At 37.2% G+C, this 21,528-nt stretch overlaps 1 protein-coding gene across 3 annotated transcripts in view; it reads left to right on the top strand.

Moving 5' to 3' along the window:
* Nucleotides 1-21,528, top strand: part of LOC134357903 (cadherin-12-like) — a 669,532-nt gene that overhangs the window by 513,575 nt on the left and 134,429 nt on the right. For all 3 annotated transcript variants that reach the window (XM_063069667.1, XM_063069666.1, XM_063069668.1), the window contains 2 exons: nt 1,105-1,358; nt 19,355-19,491. In XM_063069667.1, the coding sequence (XP_062925737.1) occupies nt 1,105-1,358; nt 19,355-19,491 (391 nt within the window). The remainder of the gene's footprint in view (nt 1-1,104; nt 1,359-19,354; nt 19,492-21,528) is intronic.

The raw sequence follows: 21,528 nt of genomic DNA on the forward strand, positions 1-21,528 counted from the left end.
TAAGAAGTATCCTACCCTTTGGTTCCCTGAATATACGTATTTTGTTTCTGAACTTTGATCAGTTCCACCTCTGGTTGAAACCATTTTCTCGTCTGGCTTCTCATTTTGTTTTCTCACATCACCTAAATCTAAAATGTTTGCCCACTTTAATTTGAAACTAACAGGTCCTGAAGGTTTGCCTGTCTCTAGACACTTATTCTTTATCTTTTATTTTAAATTTGTCCTAAATTCATTAAGTACATTCCTTGATTTCTATTTTGCTCTGATAATGTTCCCTTTTCCCCTTCTATAATGAGTGATGTAGCTTATCCATTCACTGTCTTCCATTCATATCCTTTCCAACATGGTCTCAGTTACATCTTTCTTAAATGGATCATCTTCCCTATTACAGCTTTATTTTTTTATTAAAATGTCTATTTTTTATATACTTTGTACCGTATGTTTATTTTTATTTTCCATTTTATTGTGTTTTGTTATTACTGTTTTAATGGCTTTCTCACCTCATTGGATTTCCACTCTCCCTTGGTGTTGATTGAAGGTAATGATTGCAAATGGAGCTCTCCAGCTTGTGTTCAGGTTCTGGAAATATTAAGAAAAGAAATGCAGTTAAAATCAGAACAGTTTTTATTAATGGTTTATGTTCATGGTGCAAATTAGAAAATTGAGAAACACACAAATCCATTTCAAGAGAAATGCTTCCAGTGAAAATAGTAACCCACTGAATTAAAAAGAAAATCTTTCAAACTGATATTTCTTTTCTGAAGTTGATCCCAAGAATTCTTTAATTGCATGTAGGGGGTTTGGCTCGAAGAGGAAAATGTGAATTTACTATATCTTAGTAATTACTGGTATTTGTAAGTTTATCCATCAATCACCAGGTCAATCCCATTTATTGTGGTTAATTTATTTCATGTTGTTCTAAATATAATGTTCTTATTTCGGAAAAAAACTCAAGGCCCATTAAATGATCTTAATCGTTCCAAACATTGTGATGTTTTTATTTGATCTGATTTCTATTGATAGCTCCAGCAATTGTCCATCAATCTTAATACCATTCCTTTATAGATTATAGTTTAATTGATATTTATGCATTCTTTTCCAAAGCCACTGGACTATGAAAATAAGAAATCATACGTCTTCAAAGTAGATGCCGTAGATCCTCATCCAGATAATCGCTTCCTGTCAATGGGTCCTTTCAAAGACACAGCTACCATCAAGGTCACCATTCTTGATGTGGATGAACCTCCCGTTTTCAGCAGGTCCTCCTACGTAATGGATGTTTATGAAGATACCAATGTGGGCAGTATTATTGGAGCAGTAACAGCACAAGATTCTGATGTTAGCAACAGCCCAGTCAGGTAGGCTGAAAGTATGTCACTGGAATATGAAACTCATATATATCTCTCTTTTCACATCACAAAATTTCTCCAACAAATTAAGTCCATTTGAAATGCTGATGCAGAGTAATTCTGTAGAAACTCAAATCTCTTTCCAGTAGTGCTGGATTGAAAATTTTACTTTTAATGTGCTTCAATATTGTGTTGGGCACGTGGCCAAGTGGTTAAGGCATTCATCTAGTGATCTGAAGGTCGCTAGTTCGAGCCACAGCAGTGGCAGCATTTTTGTGTCCTTGAGCAAGGCACTTAACCACACATTGCTCTAGTGTCTGTGCAAGGAGTGGCGCCCCACACAGATTTCCAATCTGCGCCTTGTAAGGCATGAAAATGCCCGACACATGCCTCTCATGGTCTGAGTCGACGTTCCCTCCCTCCCTCCCTGTACTTCAAGAATGATGTGGGTACAGCAGTTAGGTCGCAAAAGACGTACTAGCTATATCCATTAATGGAACATCTAATTATTGAGCTTTGGAGCTGATAAACCTCTTTCTCAAGGATGATTTTTGGTACTAACATCTGTAAGATTCGCATTTAACAAAGTTCATAAAATGCTTGAGGAGAGCCACATTGAGACTTTATGACAATTTTAATTATTAATTTTAATTATATACATTGTAGATGTAGCAAAACATCTTAATGTGATATGCAGGAATATTACTAATAACATTTGATTCTGAGTCACACACAGAGATATTTAGGCAGAAGTTCAAAATCTTAATTAAGGAGGTATATTTCTAGGAGTGTTTGGAACTGAGGAATAAGAGATAGAGAATCTGAGGGAGAAAGTCAGGAAATTATATGAGCACTGAGTCTTACCAGCTAATAGCACATTTGCTTCTGTTGACGTAGTTGAAATGGAATGATTCTATGACCAGAGAAGAAAGAACATGGTTATCTCACTGGGCTGTATGCCCGGAACTCTAAATAGAATAAAAAAGAGAAAGCCCTGGTGATGCTTGTGATTAAGAATGGAAACTTTCTGTGTGCTTCTCTTTTGTAGGATAAATTGTATCATTCTGAAAGGTATGCACCAAATTATTCTCAGCAGCATAATTTTTAGAGTTATAAGAAGACCATTCATTCTATTTAATTAAATTGCTCACATACCTTCCCAAATTCAAGGAATTCCTAACAGGTTATAGCCGCTTCCATTTGCTTCAATAATGGAAAAACATTCAGATACATAAGTTGAATCAGGCAACAAAGCATTTCAAAGTCTGGTTTAGCTGTGAACTTGATCTCAGTTGGATGGGCAGGGATTTTCTACGCTTCTTGCTACCTCGGTAAAGCAGCTGACATGATCCCAAACATACCCCAAACATCTTCTCCCTCCTTCTATAAGGCAACAATTCAAAATCCTGAAAGAATGTACCACCAGGATCAAATACAGCTTCTACCCCACTGTTGTTAGACAACTGAGTGGTCCACTAGTATGATAAGATAGATTCTTAACCTCACGATTTACTTCATCATGGACTGAGTTGCAGAGAAATTGCCTGCACCGTACCTTCTCTGTAACTCTAACATTTTATTCTACATCATGCTAGTCTTTTACCATGTACTACCTCAATGCAGTGTTATAATGAAATGATCTGTATGGATGGCATGCAAAACAATTATTTTTCACTGTACTGGATACGTGTGATAATAATAAATCAATTTACCAATTTGTCACAGGAAACTGTAGTTCAAAGTGAAAAATTAACCACTTCCCTTGAATCCTCCCAACATTTAATCTGATTCAATATGTTCTGTCATCTGTAAAACCAATATCCTATAGCGGAATGATAAAGGGTAGTGAAAATGGAGCATAATCTAAATATGGGCAGAACTTGGAATGAAAGCAAGTGTGTCTAAGTGCCTGAAATAAGTAATATTTCAAGAATTCTTTCAGACAAATTCAAGATTACCTCTAAGGCCACTGTAATCTGGTGATTTAGATGAGCATTGGTTAAAAAATCATGGTAGTATTAGAACTAATGAGAACTGTTTTTCAATTCACCAAGTATTCAGTAGGTATCCTTGCATTTGTTGTTACATTTCAGAGTTTAAAGTATACTTATTATCAAAGTATGTATACTTTATACAACCTTGAGATTTGTCTCCTTACAGACAGCCACAAAACAAAATCATGCAAATAATAAAAGTAAGCAAATAGCATTTAGAACTGAGGTTCACAGAAATGAGTCACAGACACAACCAGGCCTTGCTGCAACTGATTGGTGAGCCCTTTTGTTGCAGGCCACAAACTCAGTTCAGCACAGGGACGAGTAAATCTCATCAAGCAGCAAGCTGAACAGTCCTCCAGTCCTGCTGCCCTGACCTTTACAACTTGGTCTAGTGCTTAAGTTGTCCAAACTTCAGGTTGTTCCTTACTCTCAGGCCCAGTCCCGGCTGCTTCGATATGTGCTTGGACCCTAGCCCTGGCACTTTGATTCGACCTGGCACTTAAATTGATTAAACCTCGTGTCTTTTCTCACTTTGGAGTCTGCATCACCTCAGTTTTGTCACATCGAATCGCCTCCGTCCACTCCTGCAATGGCCATACAGTGGCTCATTGTCCACTCATGGTCCATTGAACATTTGTTGATTGGACAGAAAAGGCAGAAGCAGAGTTCCTTGCCAGGAAGGCCCACCAGCGCCTTTACTTCCTGAGAAAACTAAAGAAATTTGCCCTGTCCCCTAAAACCCTCACTAATTTTTATAGATGCACCGTAAAAAGCATTCTTCTCGGATGCATCACAACCTGGTATGGAAGTTGTCCTGTCCAAGACCGAAAGAAGCTGCAGAAGATCGTGAACATGGCGCAGCACATCACATAAACCAATCTTCCATTCTTGGACTCACTTTACACTGCACACTGTTGGAGCAGTGCTGCCAGGATAATCAAGGACACGACCCACCCAGCCAACACACTTTTCATCCCTCTTCCCTCCGGGAGAAGGCTCAGGAGCTTGAAGACTCATTCGGCCAGATTTGAGAACAGCTTCTTTCCACCTGTGATCAGACTGCTGAATGGATCCTGATCCGGATCTGGGCCATACCCTCCAAGTATCCGGACCTGCCTCTTGGTTTTTTTGCACTACCTTACTTTACATTTTTCTATTTTTCTATTTATGATTTATAATTTAAATTTTTATATTTACAAATTTTTACTGTTTTTATTATTTTTAATATTTAATATTTGTAATCCAGGGAGCGGAAAGTGCAGAATCAAATATCGCTGTGATGATTGTATGTTCTAGTATCAATTGTTTGGCGACAATAAAGTATAATGTAAGTATAGTTGTGGGACAGATCATTACGGAGTTTTAAGAGCAATAACAGAGATGCAAACACAGCTTTTTTTCCTTGATTTTACAAAAAAAAAAGAATTTATAATTAAGAGTCTGCAACATACCATGGCTGATTGAGGGGTCTAGAGGTCAATTATTAAGGATGAGATTTTGAGGTACTTGAAGCAATTGATAAAATAGGCATGGTTTCCTCAGGTGGAAGTCTTGCCTGACAAACCTGTTGAATTTCTTGAGGAAATAACAGGCAGGATAGACAAAGAAAATCAGTGGATGTTATTCATTTGGACTTTCAGAAGGACTTGTACAGGGTGCCCAATATGAGGTTGATAAACAATAGAAGACTCATGATATTACAGGGAAGATACTAACACAGGAAACTGGCTGATCAGCAGGAGATAAAGAATGGGAATGACTAATGGTGTTCCACATGTGTTGGTGTTAGGTCCATTACTTTTCATGTCATATGTTAATAATCTGGATGACAGAATTGATGGTTTTGTGACCAAGTTTTATGGACAATACAAAGATAGGTGGAGAGGTATGTAGAGTTGATAAAGCAGGGAGTATTTAAAAGGGCTTGGACAGATTGGGAGAATGGGCAAACAAGTTGCAGATAGAATACATTTCAGGAAAATGTATAGTCATGTAGTTTGGTAGAAGGCATAGAAGTGTAGACTATTTTCCAAATGGGGAGAAAATAACAAAACCAGAACTGCAAAGGGACTAGGAATCCCAGCGCAGAATTCTAAAAAGGTTAAATTGGAGGTTAAGTCGGCAGTGAGGAAGGCAAGTGCCTTCCAGTCTTTTATTTCTAGAAGACTAGAATATAAGAGCAAGGATGTATGTAATGCTGAGGAATTGGTCACGCCACAGTTCAAAGTAAATTATTATCAAAGACCATACTGTATATGTTACAACATACTACCTTGAGATTCATCTCATGGGCGTTCACAGGAAATACAAAGAAACACGTTAGAATCAATGAAGAACTGCACACAAAAAAGATGGACAAACAACTGATGTGGAAGAGATAACAAATTGTGCAAATACAAAGTAGAAAAAACATAATAATAATTATAAATAAAAAATATTAAAAACATGAGTTGTAGAGTACTTGAAAGTGAGTTCATCGGTTGTGGAATCAGTTCAGTGTTGGGATGAGTGAAGTTTTCCATTCTGGTTCAAAAGCCTGATGGTTGAGCGGTTATACCTGTTCCTGAACCTGGTGGTGTGTGGTTGAGACTCCTATGCCTCCTTCCTGATGGCAACAGTGAGAAAGAGGATGGCCTGGATGGTAGGGAATGAAAGATTAAAGTTGAGTTGTATTTGATGGCTCTGGGCCAGTACTCAGTGGAGTTCAGAAGAATAATGGGGGGGGAGGGGTCTCATTAAAAACCTACCAAATATTGAAAGGGTTCAGATAGAATGGACGTACAGAAGATGTTTTCCATTCATGGTAAAGTTTAGGACCGGCAGGTACAGCCTCAGAATAGAAGGATGTCCCTATAGAACAGGAATGATGAGGAGGAATTTCTTTAGCCAGAGCGGCCTCAGTTGGCTGTGGAGGCCAATTCGTTGGGAATATTTAAAGCGGGGAATGATTGGTACTTAATTAATAATGGTGTCAAAGATTATGGGGAGAATGCAGGAGGATGGATTTGAGAGTGAAAATAAATCAGCTATGATCGAATGGTGGAGCAGACTTGACTTGCCAAATAGGATAATTCTGCTCCTACGTCTTATTGTGATCTGGTTTTAGAATAGGTTTGAATGTTGGTATTAAAAAAAATACAATTTCAGGTATTTTGATAGAATAAGGACAGTTCTTCAGCAATCTCATGATGTACAGTACATGCATTCCCAAGGGTCACAAATAGATAAAAGCTATTAGCAGTGTGATTGTGAGGTCTCCTAGTGCCCTGGAATAGATACAAACAACACATCACTGCTAGGAGAGAAAACAGGGGAAGAAGTGGTGAATATTATCTTTAAAATAATGTTTGGCTGAACAAAATGCTGAGATGAAATCCATTTGTTCTTGGTGATTTTCACTTTATTTGTCAATAACAAGACATTGTCCGCAGATGGATAAATCCATCCCTAATAAATGTGTTTTTATTATTAATCTTGACAGTACAGACAAGTTTTAATACAATACAGCTATGGATGGGAAATATAGTTGATAAAAGAAAGTTGTAATAATGTTCCTTTGAATTTATATAGTACCTCTGCTCCTACATACTATGGGAAATGTAACAATATGTACATAGCATGATCCCATAAATTATAAACACGAGAAATTCTGCAGATGCCAGTAATCCAAAGCAATGCACACAATATGCTGGAGGAGCTCAGCAGATCACACAGCATCGATGGAAAAGAACAACCAGTTGACATTTTAAGCCAAGACCCTTCTTCAGGCTCAGTAAATCCAGTAAACATGAGAATAGTCATGGCCACCATTGCAGAGATATTGCATGAGGAACAAATATAAACCAAGATGTCAGGGATAACTCCACAGATTTTCTTAAAGGTGCTATGGTACCATTAATGTTCACTTGAGGGACCACACACTTGCCTTATTAGAAAGAGAGTTTTCACCCTGCATCTCTCCCATGCACGCCCCCAACAAATCCCTCAGTACAATGGTTTTGATTTTTGCATACATTTGATTTAGAACATTACTTGGAAGTAAGAAGTTGCAATTATACATGTTTCTTCAAGTCTTGAAAAGATCCCAAAGTATATTCAAGCACCAAATTATTTTTTGAATCATAGTTACAATTGTTAAAGTAGATAAGTTTGTGCAGTCATTTTCTGGACAACAAGGATTTACAAACATTAAATGTAATCTCCATTTTGGAACAACTTGGATCCTGATAGAATCATACTGTTAATCCTTAGATTACTTGGTAATTAGTCTGAAAAATCTTAAAAGTATGTCATAGAAGGATCAGGAGTGAAGAGAATGAGCAATTTCAAGTTCCTGTGTGTCAAGATCTCTGAGGATCTAACCTGGTCCCAACATATGGATGCAACTATAAAGAGGCAAGACTACCACTTTATTTCATTTGGAGTTTGAGGTGATTTGGTTTGTCACCTAAAACACTAAAACTTCTACAGGAGAGCCTTCTGACAGGCTGCATCACTGTTTGGTATGGGGGGAGGGCTACAGAAAGTTGTAAAATTAGTCAGTTCCATCTTGGGTACTAACCTCCCTAGTATCCAAGACATCTTCAAGCAGCAGTGCCTCAGAAAGTTAGCGTCCATTATTAAGGATCCTACCCTGACCGAGGACATGCCCTCTTCTCATTGATACTGTCAGGGAAGAGGTACAGAAGACTGAAGGCACAAACTTAGTGATTCAGGAATAGCTTCTTCCCCTCTCACATCACATCCAATTTCTAAATAGACATTAAACCAATGGACACTAACTCACTTCTTTTATTAAATCAGTTTTTGCATTATTTTTCAACTATTTAAAATATACACACACACACACACACACACACACACACACACACACACACACATATATATATATATAAACACATTAACTTGATTGATTGATTTTCTACTTTATTATGTATGGCATTATACTGCTGCTACTAAGTTAACAAATTTCTCAGCATATGCCGATGGTATTAAACTTGATTCTAATTCTGATCCTGATGTTAGTTATTCAAAGTGTAAAGTTACTTTAGAGTAGGTTTGGTATAAAATGTGAAATTAAATTAATTTGGGATAAGAACATTACAAAGCATCAAGTTGAGAAGATCTTTTAGCCTTTGATCTCTGTTTAAACAGGTCATATGCAATTTCTTCTTCTGTGCATTTTGCCACTCTGTTGTAATCTCCAAATGCAGCTTTTGATTAAACTCATTGTGATTTCTAATCATAATTTGCCAACAATTAGATTTACATTCAAATACTGTCTTTTCTGCCATCTCATTGTCTTCACTGTTAACATATATTTTTCCCCTCACTTGGTCTCAAATTGTTCAAATGATAATGGATTAATTGACGATGATCATTTTGGGACGTGTAGTGACAGATTAATCGCACAATCTATCCATTATAATATATTTTAATGGGAAACTGGCCAAGGTTTAATGTGTGTAATTTTTCCTGAACATTTTGAATTTTATTTTGGTAAAGAATACTTTAAAATTCATTTATATTTTCCTTAATATATCAGAAATCACTACAAGTTCACAGCTATCGTCATTTGTGACTCAAGCATCTATATTAGCCAACATAGCAAAATGGTCAAAATGGACTTCAGAGATCATGCTATGTATATTCCATGGCTACAGTGAATTAGAAAAGAAGAAATCTACTTCTTGAACTGATATCATGTAAAGCACTAATATAGCTAATACTAGCATGGTGTAATGCCCAGTACGTCCATCTGGTTTTTGGAGACACAAGACTTCGTAAATTCCGAAACAACTAGCAGACTGCTAGAGGAATTCAGCAGGCAGTGCTGTATCTGTGGAGGGAAATGGAGAGTCAATATTCCAGGTCAAGACTCTTCACCAAGCGGTACGGTAGCTTAGCTGTTAGTTCATCACTTTACAGCGTCAGTGATTGAGGTTCAGTTCCTGCCACTGTCTGTAAGAAGATTGTACATTCTTGCTGTGCTTGCATGTGATTCCTTTGGGTACTCCGGTTTCCACTCAGAGTCCAAAGATATACTGGTTAGTTGGTTAATTGGCCACATGGGGTGTAATTGGGTCATCCAGGCTCGTTGGGCCAGAATGGTCTGTTACCATGCTGTACCTCTAAATTAAATTAAATTAAGATACCAATATGTTTGGGATGCCCCAGCAGCATAGTGGTTAATGTGACACTATTACAGTTCAGGGTGTTCCGGAGTTTGAAATTCATTTCAGGTAAGGAATCTCCCCATGATCGCCTCGGTTTCCTCTGGGTGCTCCAGTTATTAGTGAGTTGCTCAGCTCTTTGGACTGGAAGGGCTTGTTTCACACTATATCTCTAAATGAATAAATAGATTTCCATGTGTATATTACCTCTAGTGAAAATAAATTTTTAAAAAATCTGCAGATGCAGAACATCTGAAATTCAAAAAAAAAGAAAAGAGTAGATGCACCACCATGCTTTCTTTATAATTTCACTTACATTCTGGACCCAGGACACATCTATGTCTGCTACTTCTTCTGGGAACTTTCCACATGTGCATGACACTCAAGTAACTTCTTCAATCTTTTCTTTTTCATCTTAAACCCACCTTAACTATGTTCATATTGTTTCATATATTTTGACAAGTATCATCCCTAAGGAAATCTCTTCAGTGCAAATAGTCTTGGCCTATCTGGTCACTCCTTGTAACCCAAGATCTCTAGATCCATAAACATGGTTATGAATCTTTTCTGCACTTTCTCTAGTTTAATCACATCCTTCCTATAGCATGCATGCCTTACCATCCTGTCTAAGTGTGTTACCACTTTCAGAGAACTATGGATTTCCACTCTGGGGTCTCTCTGTTCTACAAACCTTCCCAAGGACATGCCCTGCTTTGGAATCGAGTAAGTTAAATTGAATCTCCCATTCCTTTGCCACTTTCCTGGTTCACCTGGCTCCTGTTGTAATCTTAGACAAGCTTTTTCAGTGTACACTACTCCTCCTGTTTTGGTGTCACCCACAAACTTACTATTCATGCTACCTACATCCATATCCAAATCATTTTTATGCACAACAATCCAGAGGGGACCCAGCGGTAGTCCCTACAGCACATTACTAATCCTAAATCTCTAACCTGAAAAACAATCCTCCGATCTGAGCCTCTGACTCTTACCACCAAGCCAACTTTATATCCGGTTTGATAGTTCATCTGGATTCTGTGAGATCTAACCTTATGGAGTAGCCTATCATATGGGGCTTTGTCAAAGGCTAGGCTAAAGCCCATGTGGACAACATCTACCACCCTACCCTTGTCAATCCTTCCAGCCACTTCTTCAAAAAAAAGTCAAATTTGCAAGATTTTCAAACCTATGCTGATTGATTGATTGATTGATTTTATTCAGAGATACAGCACAATAACAGGTCTTTCTGGCTGAACAAGCTCATGCTATCCAATTTCACCCATGTGACCAATTAACCTACTAACCTGTACATCTTTGGAATATGGGAGGATACCAGAGTACCTTGAGGAAGGCCATTCAATCACAGGGAGAATTTGCAAACTCCTTACACTTAGCAATCGGAATTGAATCCAGGTCACTGATGCTATAATAGTGTCATTAACTGCTATGCTACTGTACAGTAACAATCATGAATCAACATTCCCTTTCCACATACAGACAGATTCTGTCCCTCAAAATCCCTTCTAGTAACTTTCCCACCACTGATATTAAATAATTCATGAGAGCAGATTTCCTAATGACTAAAATTCATTGCAAGCTAAAGGACTCCCACAGCTACGTTGCCTACTTTTTCATCCAATCTGTTCCCTGTATTGTAATTTTCTATATAAGAAATCTTCATTTACCCTTACCTTTGTCAATGGTGTCTATTCCTTTTTCTCTTCATCCTGCACTTCTGCTCTCAAGTCTTCTCCTCTCACACAGAGAAAGATCAGCAATTCCCTTCTCTTTCTCTTACATACCAGCAGCATCAAACAACCATTCGCCTCCTACCCCAAATACTCAACAAATTATCCTCTATACTTTCCAATATCCTGTTCACAGGTGCTAATAGTCTTTCACTTACTGGTTTATCTTCTTCCCCTGGCTTATATGGAAAGATATTAAATGTGATCCTTCTCTGTAAACTTTTATCAGTGTGGTCACTGTGGAGGATTCAACTATACAATACATGACCATTCCCTTGTTTAATACTGATGCTAATATTGCTGGCAATTAATTGTTATCATTTACTAAATCTGAATTTTTTTTTTGAAATAGTGAAACATCAGGAAAAGCTAATCGGGTGGCAGCATTTGTAATAGTTATTTAAGCCCTAACCCTATCAAGACACTTGGGATTTAGGCAGATGGGTTGAGTAAACATAACCATAAAATGCCAGTAGTCGTCAGTTTTAAAGAACATTGGCCAATGGATACACAATATCAACAGAACAAAGACAATTCATGTGCAATGTTGATTCCACTGTTCAGGCAGGAACTGGTCAGAATCTTCAAATTAATAATGACTATTCAGCCTTTTCAACATCTTACAAATGGTTATTGCTTTACCCCAAGGATTATTTAATTAGAAAAGAACAAAAGGGTAATTCTTCTGATTTCTTTTTTCATAGGATATATGCTGGAAGACATAATAGTTCCGTTGCCTTCTGCGCATTCAGCACTGAAGTAACTAACTAATTTCTAGCTGAAGCTCCAACAAAAATTGCAGAGCACCAGAGTCCTAAAAGAAATGAACAACATTGAACTATATAGATGTTAACACAGGCAGGAAATATGCATTAAACTTAATGAAAGATGCAACAAGTCACGGTTGTGAGAAATTAAAACAGTGTTGCATAGACCTATGGCTCAGCATGTCTGCGCTGACCACAATGCCAATGAACTAACCCATCTACCTGCACAGGGTCCATACCCCTCCTTTCACTGCCTCTTCCTGTGTCTGTAAGTGCCTAACAAATTGTGCTATTATGAAGACACATGAGACTGCAGATGCTGGAATGTGGAGCATTCAGCTGAAGGAATTCAGTGGGTCAAGCCCCGGCTGAGTGAAGCAAGAAATTATCAATGTTTTGGGTTGAAATCCTGCATCAAACTTTGCAATCATATGATTCCACTAGTTCCCCTGCGAGTGCTTCTTAAATCTATGCCTTTGAGTATTTGATACTTCCACCACGGGGGATGAAAGCTATGCGTCTCATAATTTTATATAATTGTATTTTGTTGGCACTCTGCCTCCTATGCTCCAGAGAATATAAGCCAAGTTTGTCAAACCTCACATGATAGTTGTGCATTTAAACTTAGGCAACGTCCTAGTGACCACCTTCTGCGCCTTCTCCAAAACCTTCATATTCTTTCTATAGTGCAAAATGTGCATATAAAATAATGGATAGTCTTGTATATAAAACAATAGGATACTTGCATATCATTTAAAAATTACTATTTTGCTTTCTGATTTTATACAATAGTATAAATTTACCAGAGTGATGAATATTAATATTATTTTGTTTTTTTTGGTACTGGTCCAAAAATGTGTAATTCTCATTTGATTTTAATACTCTGGTGGAAAGTAAGGTCAAAGGAATTTCAAAGCCTTTAATAAATGAATCACCAAAAAATAATGCAATGGATTTGCAGGTAAAAAGAAGGTACTTCTTCGATGGAAGGTGTCCAAGCATACCAGGTGAAACATGTTTTTCCTCAGTGGACTTGGATCCCATTCTACCTGAAAGTAATCATAAAACCGTAAGATCTAGGAGCAGAACTCTATTCAGTCTTTTCAGTATCACCGAGATGTTACCTCTTCCTCCTGAGATATCAAATGCTGTCTCTAGTGCAATAGATAGCTGGCAAACTGTTTGTGCAGTTGCACAGAACCTGAAATAGGCTTTGACTTTGAGTTATATATGGTAGTTAAAATCAGAAAACATGATAGATATTTGATTGGTAAATTGGCAGCACACTTGGATGCAGCTGCCACTCTAGGTCTAATCAAAGGTGTATTTGTTCATTCCCTTTTATAATCTCAAGTCACTGCTGGACAATTAAAACACCAAGTACTGTGGGACTGTCCCATCAGCGAGTTCCTCAATAGTGATGGAGCTGGACTTACTGCATACTGTTGTTGTGTTGTCACCTGGACTCAGGACCGAAAGAAGCTGCAGAGGGACATAAAATTAGTCGGCTTCATCTTGAGTACTAACGTACAAAGTACCCAGGACATCTTCAAGGAGTAGTGTCTCAGAAAGGCAGCGTACATTAGTAAGGACCCGCAGCACCCAGGGCAAGCCTTTTTTTCATTGTTACAATCAGGTAGGGGATGCTGAAGCCTGAAGGCAACAATCAGTGATTCAGAAACAGCTTCTTCCCCTCTGCCATCCGATTCCTAAATGGACAGTGCACCCACGAACACTACCTCACTTTTTACGTATATATTATTTCTGTTTTTGCTCGATTTTCAATCTATTCAATATACATATACTGTAATTGATTCACTTATCTTCTATATTATGTGTGGCATTGAACTGCTGCTACTAAGTTAACAAATTTCACGACCGTGCCGGTGATAATAAACTTGATTCTGATTCTGTTGTGTACCAGTGTGCAGTCCATAAAAAGTTGTGAATGATTGTCTTGGACATTTTTGTTGTGATTGTAAGACTTTTTGGACGATGACAATGCAGAGTCCTGCAAATCTGCTTCACCGGCTCATTGGCAAGGCCGATGGTAAGGCAGCTTGAATGTTGCACAGACAAGCCCCTTGTGCCTCAGAGTTGCATGTTGCAGCCACCAGTGATGGAGACACCATAGCTGATTGTGTCCCACTGGATTTCATACTGGGTAGGGGGTTGAATCATTCTATCAGTGCTGGTCTCTGGTGATCGTTTGGTGCTGCTCTCTGCTGTTTGCTCAGCAGTAGAACAAGCTAGACCAGGACAACACGGGGACTTGGACTTTAATATTTGTTTTCTCTTTGTGACTGCATAATTTTCTGGAATTGGAACCATATATGTGCTATGTGCTGTGTGCTGTGGGTAATGCATTTTGCACCTTGGCCTCAGAGGAATGCTGCTTTGTTTGGTTATATTCAGGTATGGTTGAATAATGATCGAGTTGGAACTTAAAACATACAAAGAAGTACTGATGATTAAGATATTGCCTAGATTAGCTCTAATTGATAAAATTAAATTGTTTGGATAATCATTCAATCCACAATCATCACCTAACCAGTTACCAACTTATGTTGTTATCCTTATTGTTGATAGCTGTCAACTTGTCTTAGAATTACACAACATTAAAAGGTAACAATGAATATGATTGTGAATTTCAACCATCTGCATTGTAGCTATATAATTCCTATGTTAAATAGCTCCTATGTTACACTGCCCTGCCATAGGGTGCATAATTCACAATGACTAGGCATCTACCTAAGATCATTACAAGCAAATGTGTAATTGGAAAGTCTAACTTGAATCCTGTGATATTAATTTTTTGGAAACTTATTTTCTATAAAATTATAAGCAACACCTTTCTACAGGTTTGATGTGAAATATATATTGTAGCTATACTTTCATATTTTAACAAAGCTAGTGAAGAACATTGCTATCGAAACTGAATTGTTATGCAGATATATGCTGTCCAGAACTTTTTGAATGTTAACAGAAATGTTTGGAGAATTATTAGAAAGTAACCCTGGATTTCTGATTTGCAACGCTGGAAGGGAAGATGTTGTGTACATGATAAATTATTTTTCATGACTCAAAGCAACAGAATCATCCATAGCAATCCAATAAATGAGTTAATTAAAGGCAGGTTCTTCTCATTTCATGATTTCATGGTAGTACTGCATCTCTGAAATCAATTAGAGCAATAAAAACTGCAGATGCTGGAAATTTGAAACAAAAATGGAAGATGCTGGAAGCCCTTAACAGGCTAAGCCATATCAGTTGGGGGAGAAACATCATTCAGTTTTCAATCCAAGGACAAACTGTGAACATCGAGAATGCAGGTTGACCATTTGGGAAAGGATGAAGAGAACAGTGAATAATTGCCATTGGAATCAGAGCAACAGAGCAAATAGAGGAATTCGTTAAATTTGGTACAGAGCACTCAGGGCTGCATGTTTTTTTTTGTTGTACACTTGTATAGTAATTGAAAATGTTATTACTCTGTTGCCAGTTTCCACCCTGGACTCATTTTCCATTATATTTCTATCTTGATTTCACGGGATTATTTAGCTACCATTCTTTATTATAAGTATAACCACTACATCCCATTTCCTGTAAGGGCCAAACAACAGTTGTACTTTGTTTGAATGTATTACATGTTTTCACCTCTGTTGCTAATTGCCAATTTTTGAAATAATAATTACTTTAATAACCTTGGTTGCCATCCTATCACAGACTTCATCTCAGTTCCCTTCATCCTTCCTGTATCTGTAACTTAAAACACACTTCCTTTTTTAACTTTTCCAGTTCTGATGAAGTGTTCATAATGCGCAATATCAATTCAGTTTCACAATCCTTGGATGACATTGGTCTGCTATATGCCTCCAGTATTTGCTGCTTTTCCCAGCTATTCAAAGTTCAGACTAATAAATACTTCTACACGCACAAACCATTACCATCTGCTACCCGCCCAAAGATGTATCAGGTTAGAAGCCTCTGAATCTATGAGAGCAGGACCCTAAAAGGATCATCAACTCAAAACTGTCCAGCCAGTCAATAAAAGACTTCAAGTCAACTTTTTTAGGTTTCTTATAACAATTTAAAAAAAACATCAGAAGCTTAAATCTGAAATTCTCAGTGAACCATGTGGTATCTTTGCAAAATTACAGGTTACTGACCATTCCACTGAATTGGGAATATTCAGATTAAAAGAAAAACAAGTTATAAGATGTGGAATGAGGGAGGAGGGGACACAAAGCAATACTTAGATGAGCGTGGAAGGCAAAACGATTAATTGACAAATAGAGCGATTGTGCAAATTAACAATTAAGGATAGTTAAGTTCAGGATCATTACATGAAGTTACCAAAGGAACATGGAAGAAATAACCCTAATGCTCAGCTGGAGCTGGGATGCTGTTCCTTGGTTTCCTTAGTGTAAAGGCCAATGACAGAGAAGTCAGAATAAGAATGAAACACAGAATTCAAGTGAAACTGGAAGCTCAGAGTCACGGTTAGTCAACCTTATGCTTTTTACTTTATTGTCAGCAAACAATTGATACTAGAGCGTACAATCATCACAACGATATTTGATTCTGCACTTCCCGCTCCCTGGATTACAGATCGATAGTAAATATTAAAAATTTAAATTATAAATCATAAATGGAAAAATAGAAAAATGTAAAGTAAGGTAGTGCAAAAAAGCTGAGAGGCAGGTCCGGATATTTGGAGGGTACGGCCCAGATCCGGGTCAAGATCCGTTCAGCAGTCTTATCACAGTTGGAAAGAAGCTGTTCCCAAATCTGGCCGTATGATTCTTCAAGCTCCTGAGCCTTCTCCCGGAGGGAAGAGGGACGAAAATTGTGTTGGCTGGGTGGGTCGTGTCCTTGATTATCCTGGCAGCACTGCTCCGACAGCGTGCGGTGTAAAGTGAGTCCAAGGACAGAAGATTGGTTTGTGTGATGTGCTGCACCGTGTTCACTATCTTCTGAAGCTTCTTCCTCTCTTGGACAGGACAACTTCCATACCAGGTTGTGATGTATCCTAGAAGAATGCTTTCTACGGTGCACATATAAAAATTAGTGAGGGTTTTAGGGGACAGGCCAAATTTCTTTAGCCTTTTCAGGAAGTAAAGGCTCTAGTGGGCCTTCTTGTCAGTGGACTCTGCTTGGTTGGACCAAGTCAGGTCATTTGTGATATTGACCCCGAGGAACTGAAAGGAAGTTTTACAAAGAATATCTATGTCCTTTCTTCCCAAGTCAGAGGAAACCACATTATAAATTAGAATAAATTTGGTACAACTAAATCACTGATTTATTTAAAGGCAATGTTTTGAACCGTGGATAATAAGAAAGGAGGAAGCACAAAAGCAGGAGTTACAAATCTGGAAGTTATAAGGGAAGATTAAAATGAAAAATTCTGAAATCCATTCTGAGTTCATCCAATCATTTTCTTCTTCTCGAAGTATTAATTGAGAAATAGACCAATTGTGCAAATTAACAATAGTTTAAGGATGGTTAAGTTTAGGATCATTACATGAAATTTTCAAAGGATTTTATCTTGTATTTTAAAGAAACATACATTCAGCGACAGCGATAAACTAATTCAGTTTGTGGGTCATCTTTTAAATGTGTTCATCAATAGCTGATTCACCAAGTGCCCAGTTATGCATACTACTGTTAGTAAGATGCAGTCTTTTTGAGAAGTGGACCTGTGGCAATTTCATACCCTTTTTAGCCAAGATTCCCATTGAGCACTTTGAATGATAATAATTGCAAAAGCAAGAAAATGATTAAAACCTCAAAGTGTTGGAAACTTTCAGTAGGTCAGGCAGTATTTGTGCGCACAGAAAGGACTAACGTTTCATGTTGGAAATGTTTATGATGATCAGTTATCCCATAACCCATCTCAGGACTATTTCTGATAAGGAATAATAAGTGTTGAAATGTCATGGAACATATATAGTTACTTCCATTTTGTCTCGTGATGTAACATCCTGAATAATTCCAAAGGGAATCTTAAAAAAGCCCTGTACTTCCAAAAGGTAATGCTTCATAATTTCTTTCTAACAACGAGACATGGAGAGCAATTTTGAAATGTATTTTCCTTGGAATCCCAGCATTGGACACAAATTCCCAATACTTATCAATATTTGTAAAGATTTGAATGCCACTTATTTTTCAATTAATAATTCACTTGTGTGTAAAATATATAGGACTTATAGTGAACACATTGTAAAGCTTACATTTTATCCTAGGAGATTTTAACTATCTCACACCCTAAGATATCAGCAAGAAATTAGAATTTTCCAGGATTAGTATTTTTTTTCTTTAGGCTTTTAATTTTGTGTGTGTTGTTTAATTTGAATTTGTATGTTACAGGCTTATTATAAGAGCTATTCTTGTGCTGTCATGTTCCGTTGAGATTGTTATTGAGATTTTCCTCGTCCTCTATTATGGTGCTTATGAAAATGGTGTTATAAGTATGCACTGCCAAATTAGTACATCTTCTGCTGTCATTCAATAGATCTCATTTAAGGTAGCTATTATCAATGATTTTTTGACAAGGATTGAAATGATTTGGTGGGCATTTACTTGAGTTATTTTAGTTCATTTCGAAATCTGCCAGTTTGATTTAACGTTCGTATTTATATGCGGAGTGAAAAACAAAGTCAAGCCTTTGGTGAGTTCTTTTGAAGGACCATGAAGAACTGGAACCAAGGGGGGAAATATAGTATCTCATGACATGTTCCATGATTCAATAAGTTCACTGTTAATCTTTTGTACCACTTCCATTTCCTTACCAAATTTTTAAAATCTCTTGATTATTTAATTGTCCAAAATCAATTGATTTCTACTTTAGAAATACCAAGACATTTGAATATCTATATCCATAAACAAATCAAATATTTCCTCACCCTTTACTAAATTCCCACTCCCTCTTCTCCAAAGCAACATCCGGAATTGAATAAAAATCATTAGACAAGCATTACATACAAAATGCCAGTGGAACTCAGTATGACAGGCAGCACCTATGGAAGGGAATAAACAACCAATATTTTGGACCAAGATCTGTCTTGAGGACTGGTCAGAAAGGATGGGTATCTGCCAAAAATATCAGTGGTTTATTCCTTTCATTGGATGCTGTAGGATTTACTAAGTTCCATCAGTATTTTGTGTGTGCTACTCAAGATTTCCAGTATCTGCAGAATCACTTGTATTTAGACAAGCATTTAACTTGATTGTGTCAATATCATGTACCTAAATTGTGTTTAACTCCTTGGTGCGTACAAAATACTTACGCAAAAACACTTGTTTTTATTGACAATCCAGGTACTCAATTGATGAGAGCAGTGACCAGAAGAGATACTTCACCATTGATGAGATTGATGGAACTATTGCTACCAATGACATTCTGGACAGAGAGGATATCTCCCAGTATAATATTTCTATCCTAGCAACAAAAGTCAGTAAGTACATTATACACAATGACGGGGAAACTGCCACCCAGTTTCATGGGCAGTGAAGGTTCCAGGAAGGTATTTTGAATATTGAGCATCAACCACAACAGAAAACAATTCTCAGAATAGCTGCCTCCATTATAGAAAATGAAATATGAGTTCATAAACATTAGTTGAAGATTCCGCTAATCAGCACAATTCAATCTCAAAATTCTAACATTATTTTGAAGTTCAGTCATACTGGAGCAAGTCATAACTTGTAAACTCACCCATGAAGGAATGTAACTGAGCAGTCTGTTAGAAAGAAATCCCAAATATGTCATGTTTTCCTCTTCACTGCAGTGAAATATTGATTATGGGCTACTGAAATGTCATCCAACATGATACTCAATGACTTCAAGAGATACTGTATAGCTGAAAGCTTATGGTTGTGAACAAAATTGATTAGGATGAGGATGGAGAAGGATGACCAGTAACTATTGATGACCTTGATTTGAAACTGATAAATGAACTTTTATGATTTGATTGGTAGTAATACTTTATAAGGTTGTTTTGAATGCATTAATCAAATCTTTATCAAACACCTTGACACCATGTAAACATATCAGTTAATAGCCTTACAGCTATGACTTGTATGTATAAAACACAACCAATAAAGAATGTTACAGTGTAGTGTACACAGGAATGAACTGAATACCGAGTGTGAAGGAAATTGGAGGGAATAAATATTTCAAGAGTTTTTTTTTATTGGAGGTTTATGAAAAACTGAGTTGGATAGCTAGGAGGTATTGCACAGAATTTTTGAAGGCAGAGAGATAATTTCTGGGCGCTGACTATGAGTGGATTAAGATGTAATGAAGTACAATGAAAAGGAAGGTTCATGCTAGGATGCAATGAGAGAATTTTCTGCAAACAGGAAAGAGTGAAATCATGGCAAGAGGTTGAAATTAGTACATACTGCTTAGTTATAAAGGAGATCTATACAGTTCATTTGTATAATTCCTATATTCTACATAAACCTATTTGCAGGTCAAAGAACAATTAGTTTTTTTTAGGAATACACAATCTAATTATACAGCATAACGCCACACTGAAATTGGAGAGTAAATTGATGGATAGAACAAAATGTATTTTTTTAGATCCCTTTAAACTAATATGCTCTGTGGCACACAATTGTCACATGGGAAGTTGCTAATGTGATGGTATAGCACGTATCATACCACTGGTCGATATATGTTACTTTTATGAACTGTGAATATCTACAGTACTGCGTAAAAGTCTTAGGCACATGTAAAAGAAACCTGTAAAGTGAAGATACTTTCAAAAATAATGAAATGAAAAGTTCCTAAATATCAAAAAAAAAACTATAGACAGCAGTAAAACAGGAAAAAAGTAAACAAATCAATACTTGGTGTGAGCAAATTTTGTCTTTAAAATTACATAAATTCTCTTAGGTACACAGTCTTGTAGTTTGATAAGAAAATAGGCTGGCATGGTGTTCCGAACATCTTGCAGAACTTGCCATAGTTCTTCTGCAGACATTGACTGTCTCGCTTGCGTCTGTCTCTCCAGATAATCCCAGACATCCTCGATAATGTCTGAGATCAGGGCTCTGAGGAGACTATACCATCTGAAACTATATAAAAAATCTAGGGTGCCTAAGGCTTTTGCACAGTACTGTATAAATGGCTGTCAAGGATTTTCTAAGAACCATGAGATCCCAGGTTGGGAAATGCTTGAGAAGAAATTGGTAGAGGCTTATCTCAGAGCATGAAATTGGTGATGTGTCATATTGCATTTTGTTAAACATAGAAGGATGCCATTCAAATCATCAGAGATATTCCATGCTCCCACTATTTTTCCCTGTACTATATTCTCTCCAAGTTCTCCTTAGTATTGTGATCACTTGAGTCAAATATGACGTTCTCCAAAGGGGTTGTCTATTGGTGGGTCCTTGTGTGACAGTAAAGTCTGATCTGGGATCTAAATGAACAGATTGTCAGAGTGGATTTGCTTAATGGAGAATGGCTGTGCATGAATTTGTTT

This window comes from Mobula hypostoma, chromosome 17 (genome assembly GCF_963921235.1).
Source record: "Mobula hypostoma chromosome 17, sMobHyp1.1, whole genome shotgun sequence".
NCBI classification, from domain to species: domain Eukaryota; kingdom Metazoa; phylum Chordata; class Chondrichthyes; order Myliobatiformes; family Myliobatidae; genus Mobula; species Mobula hypostoma.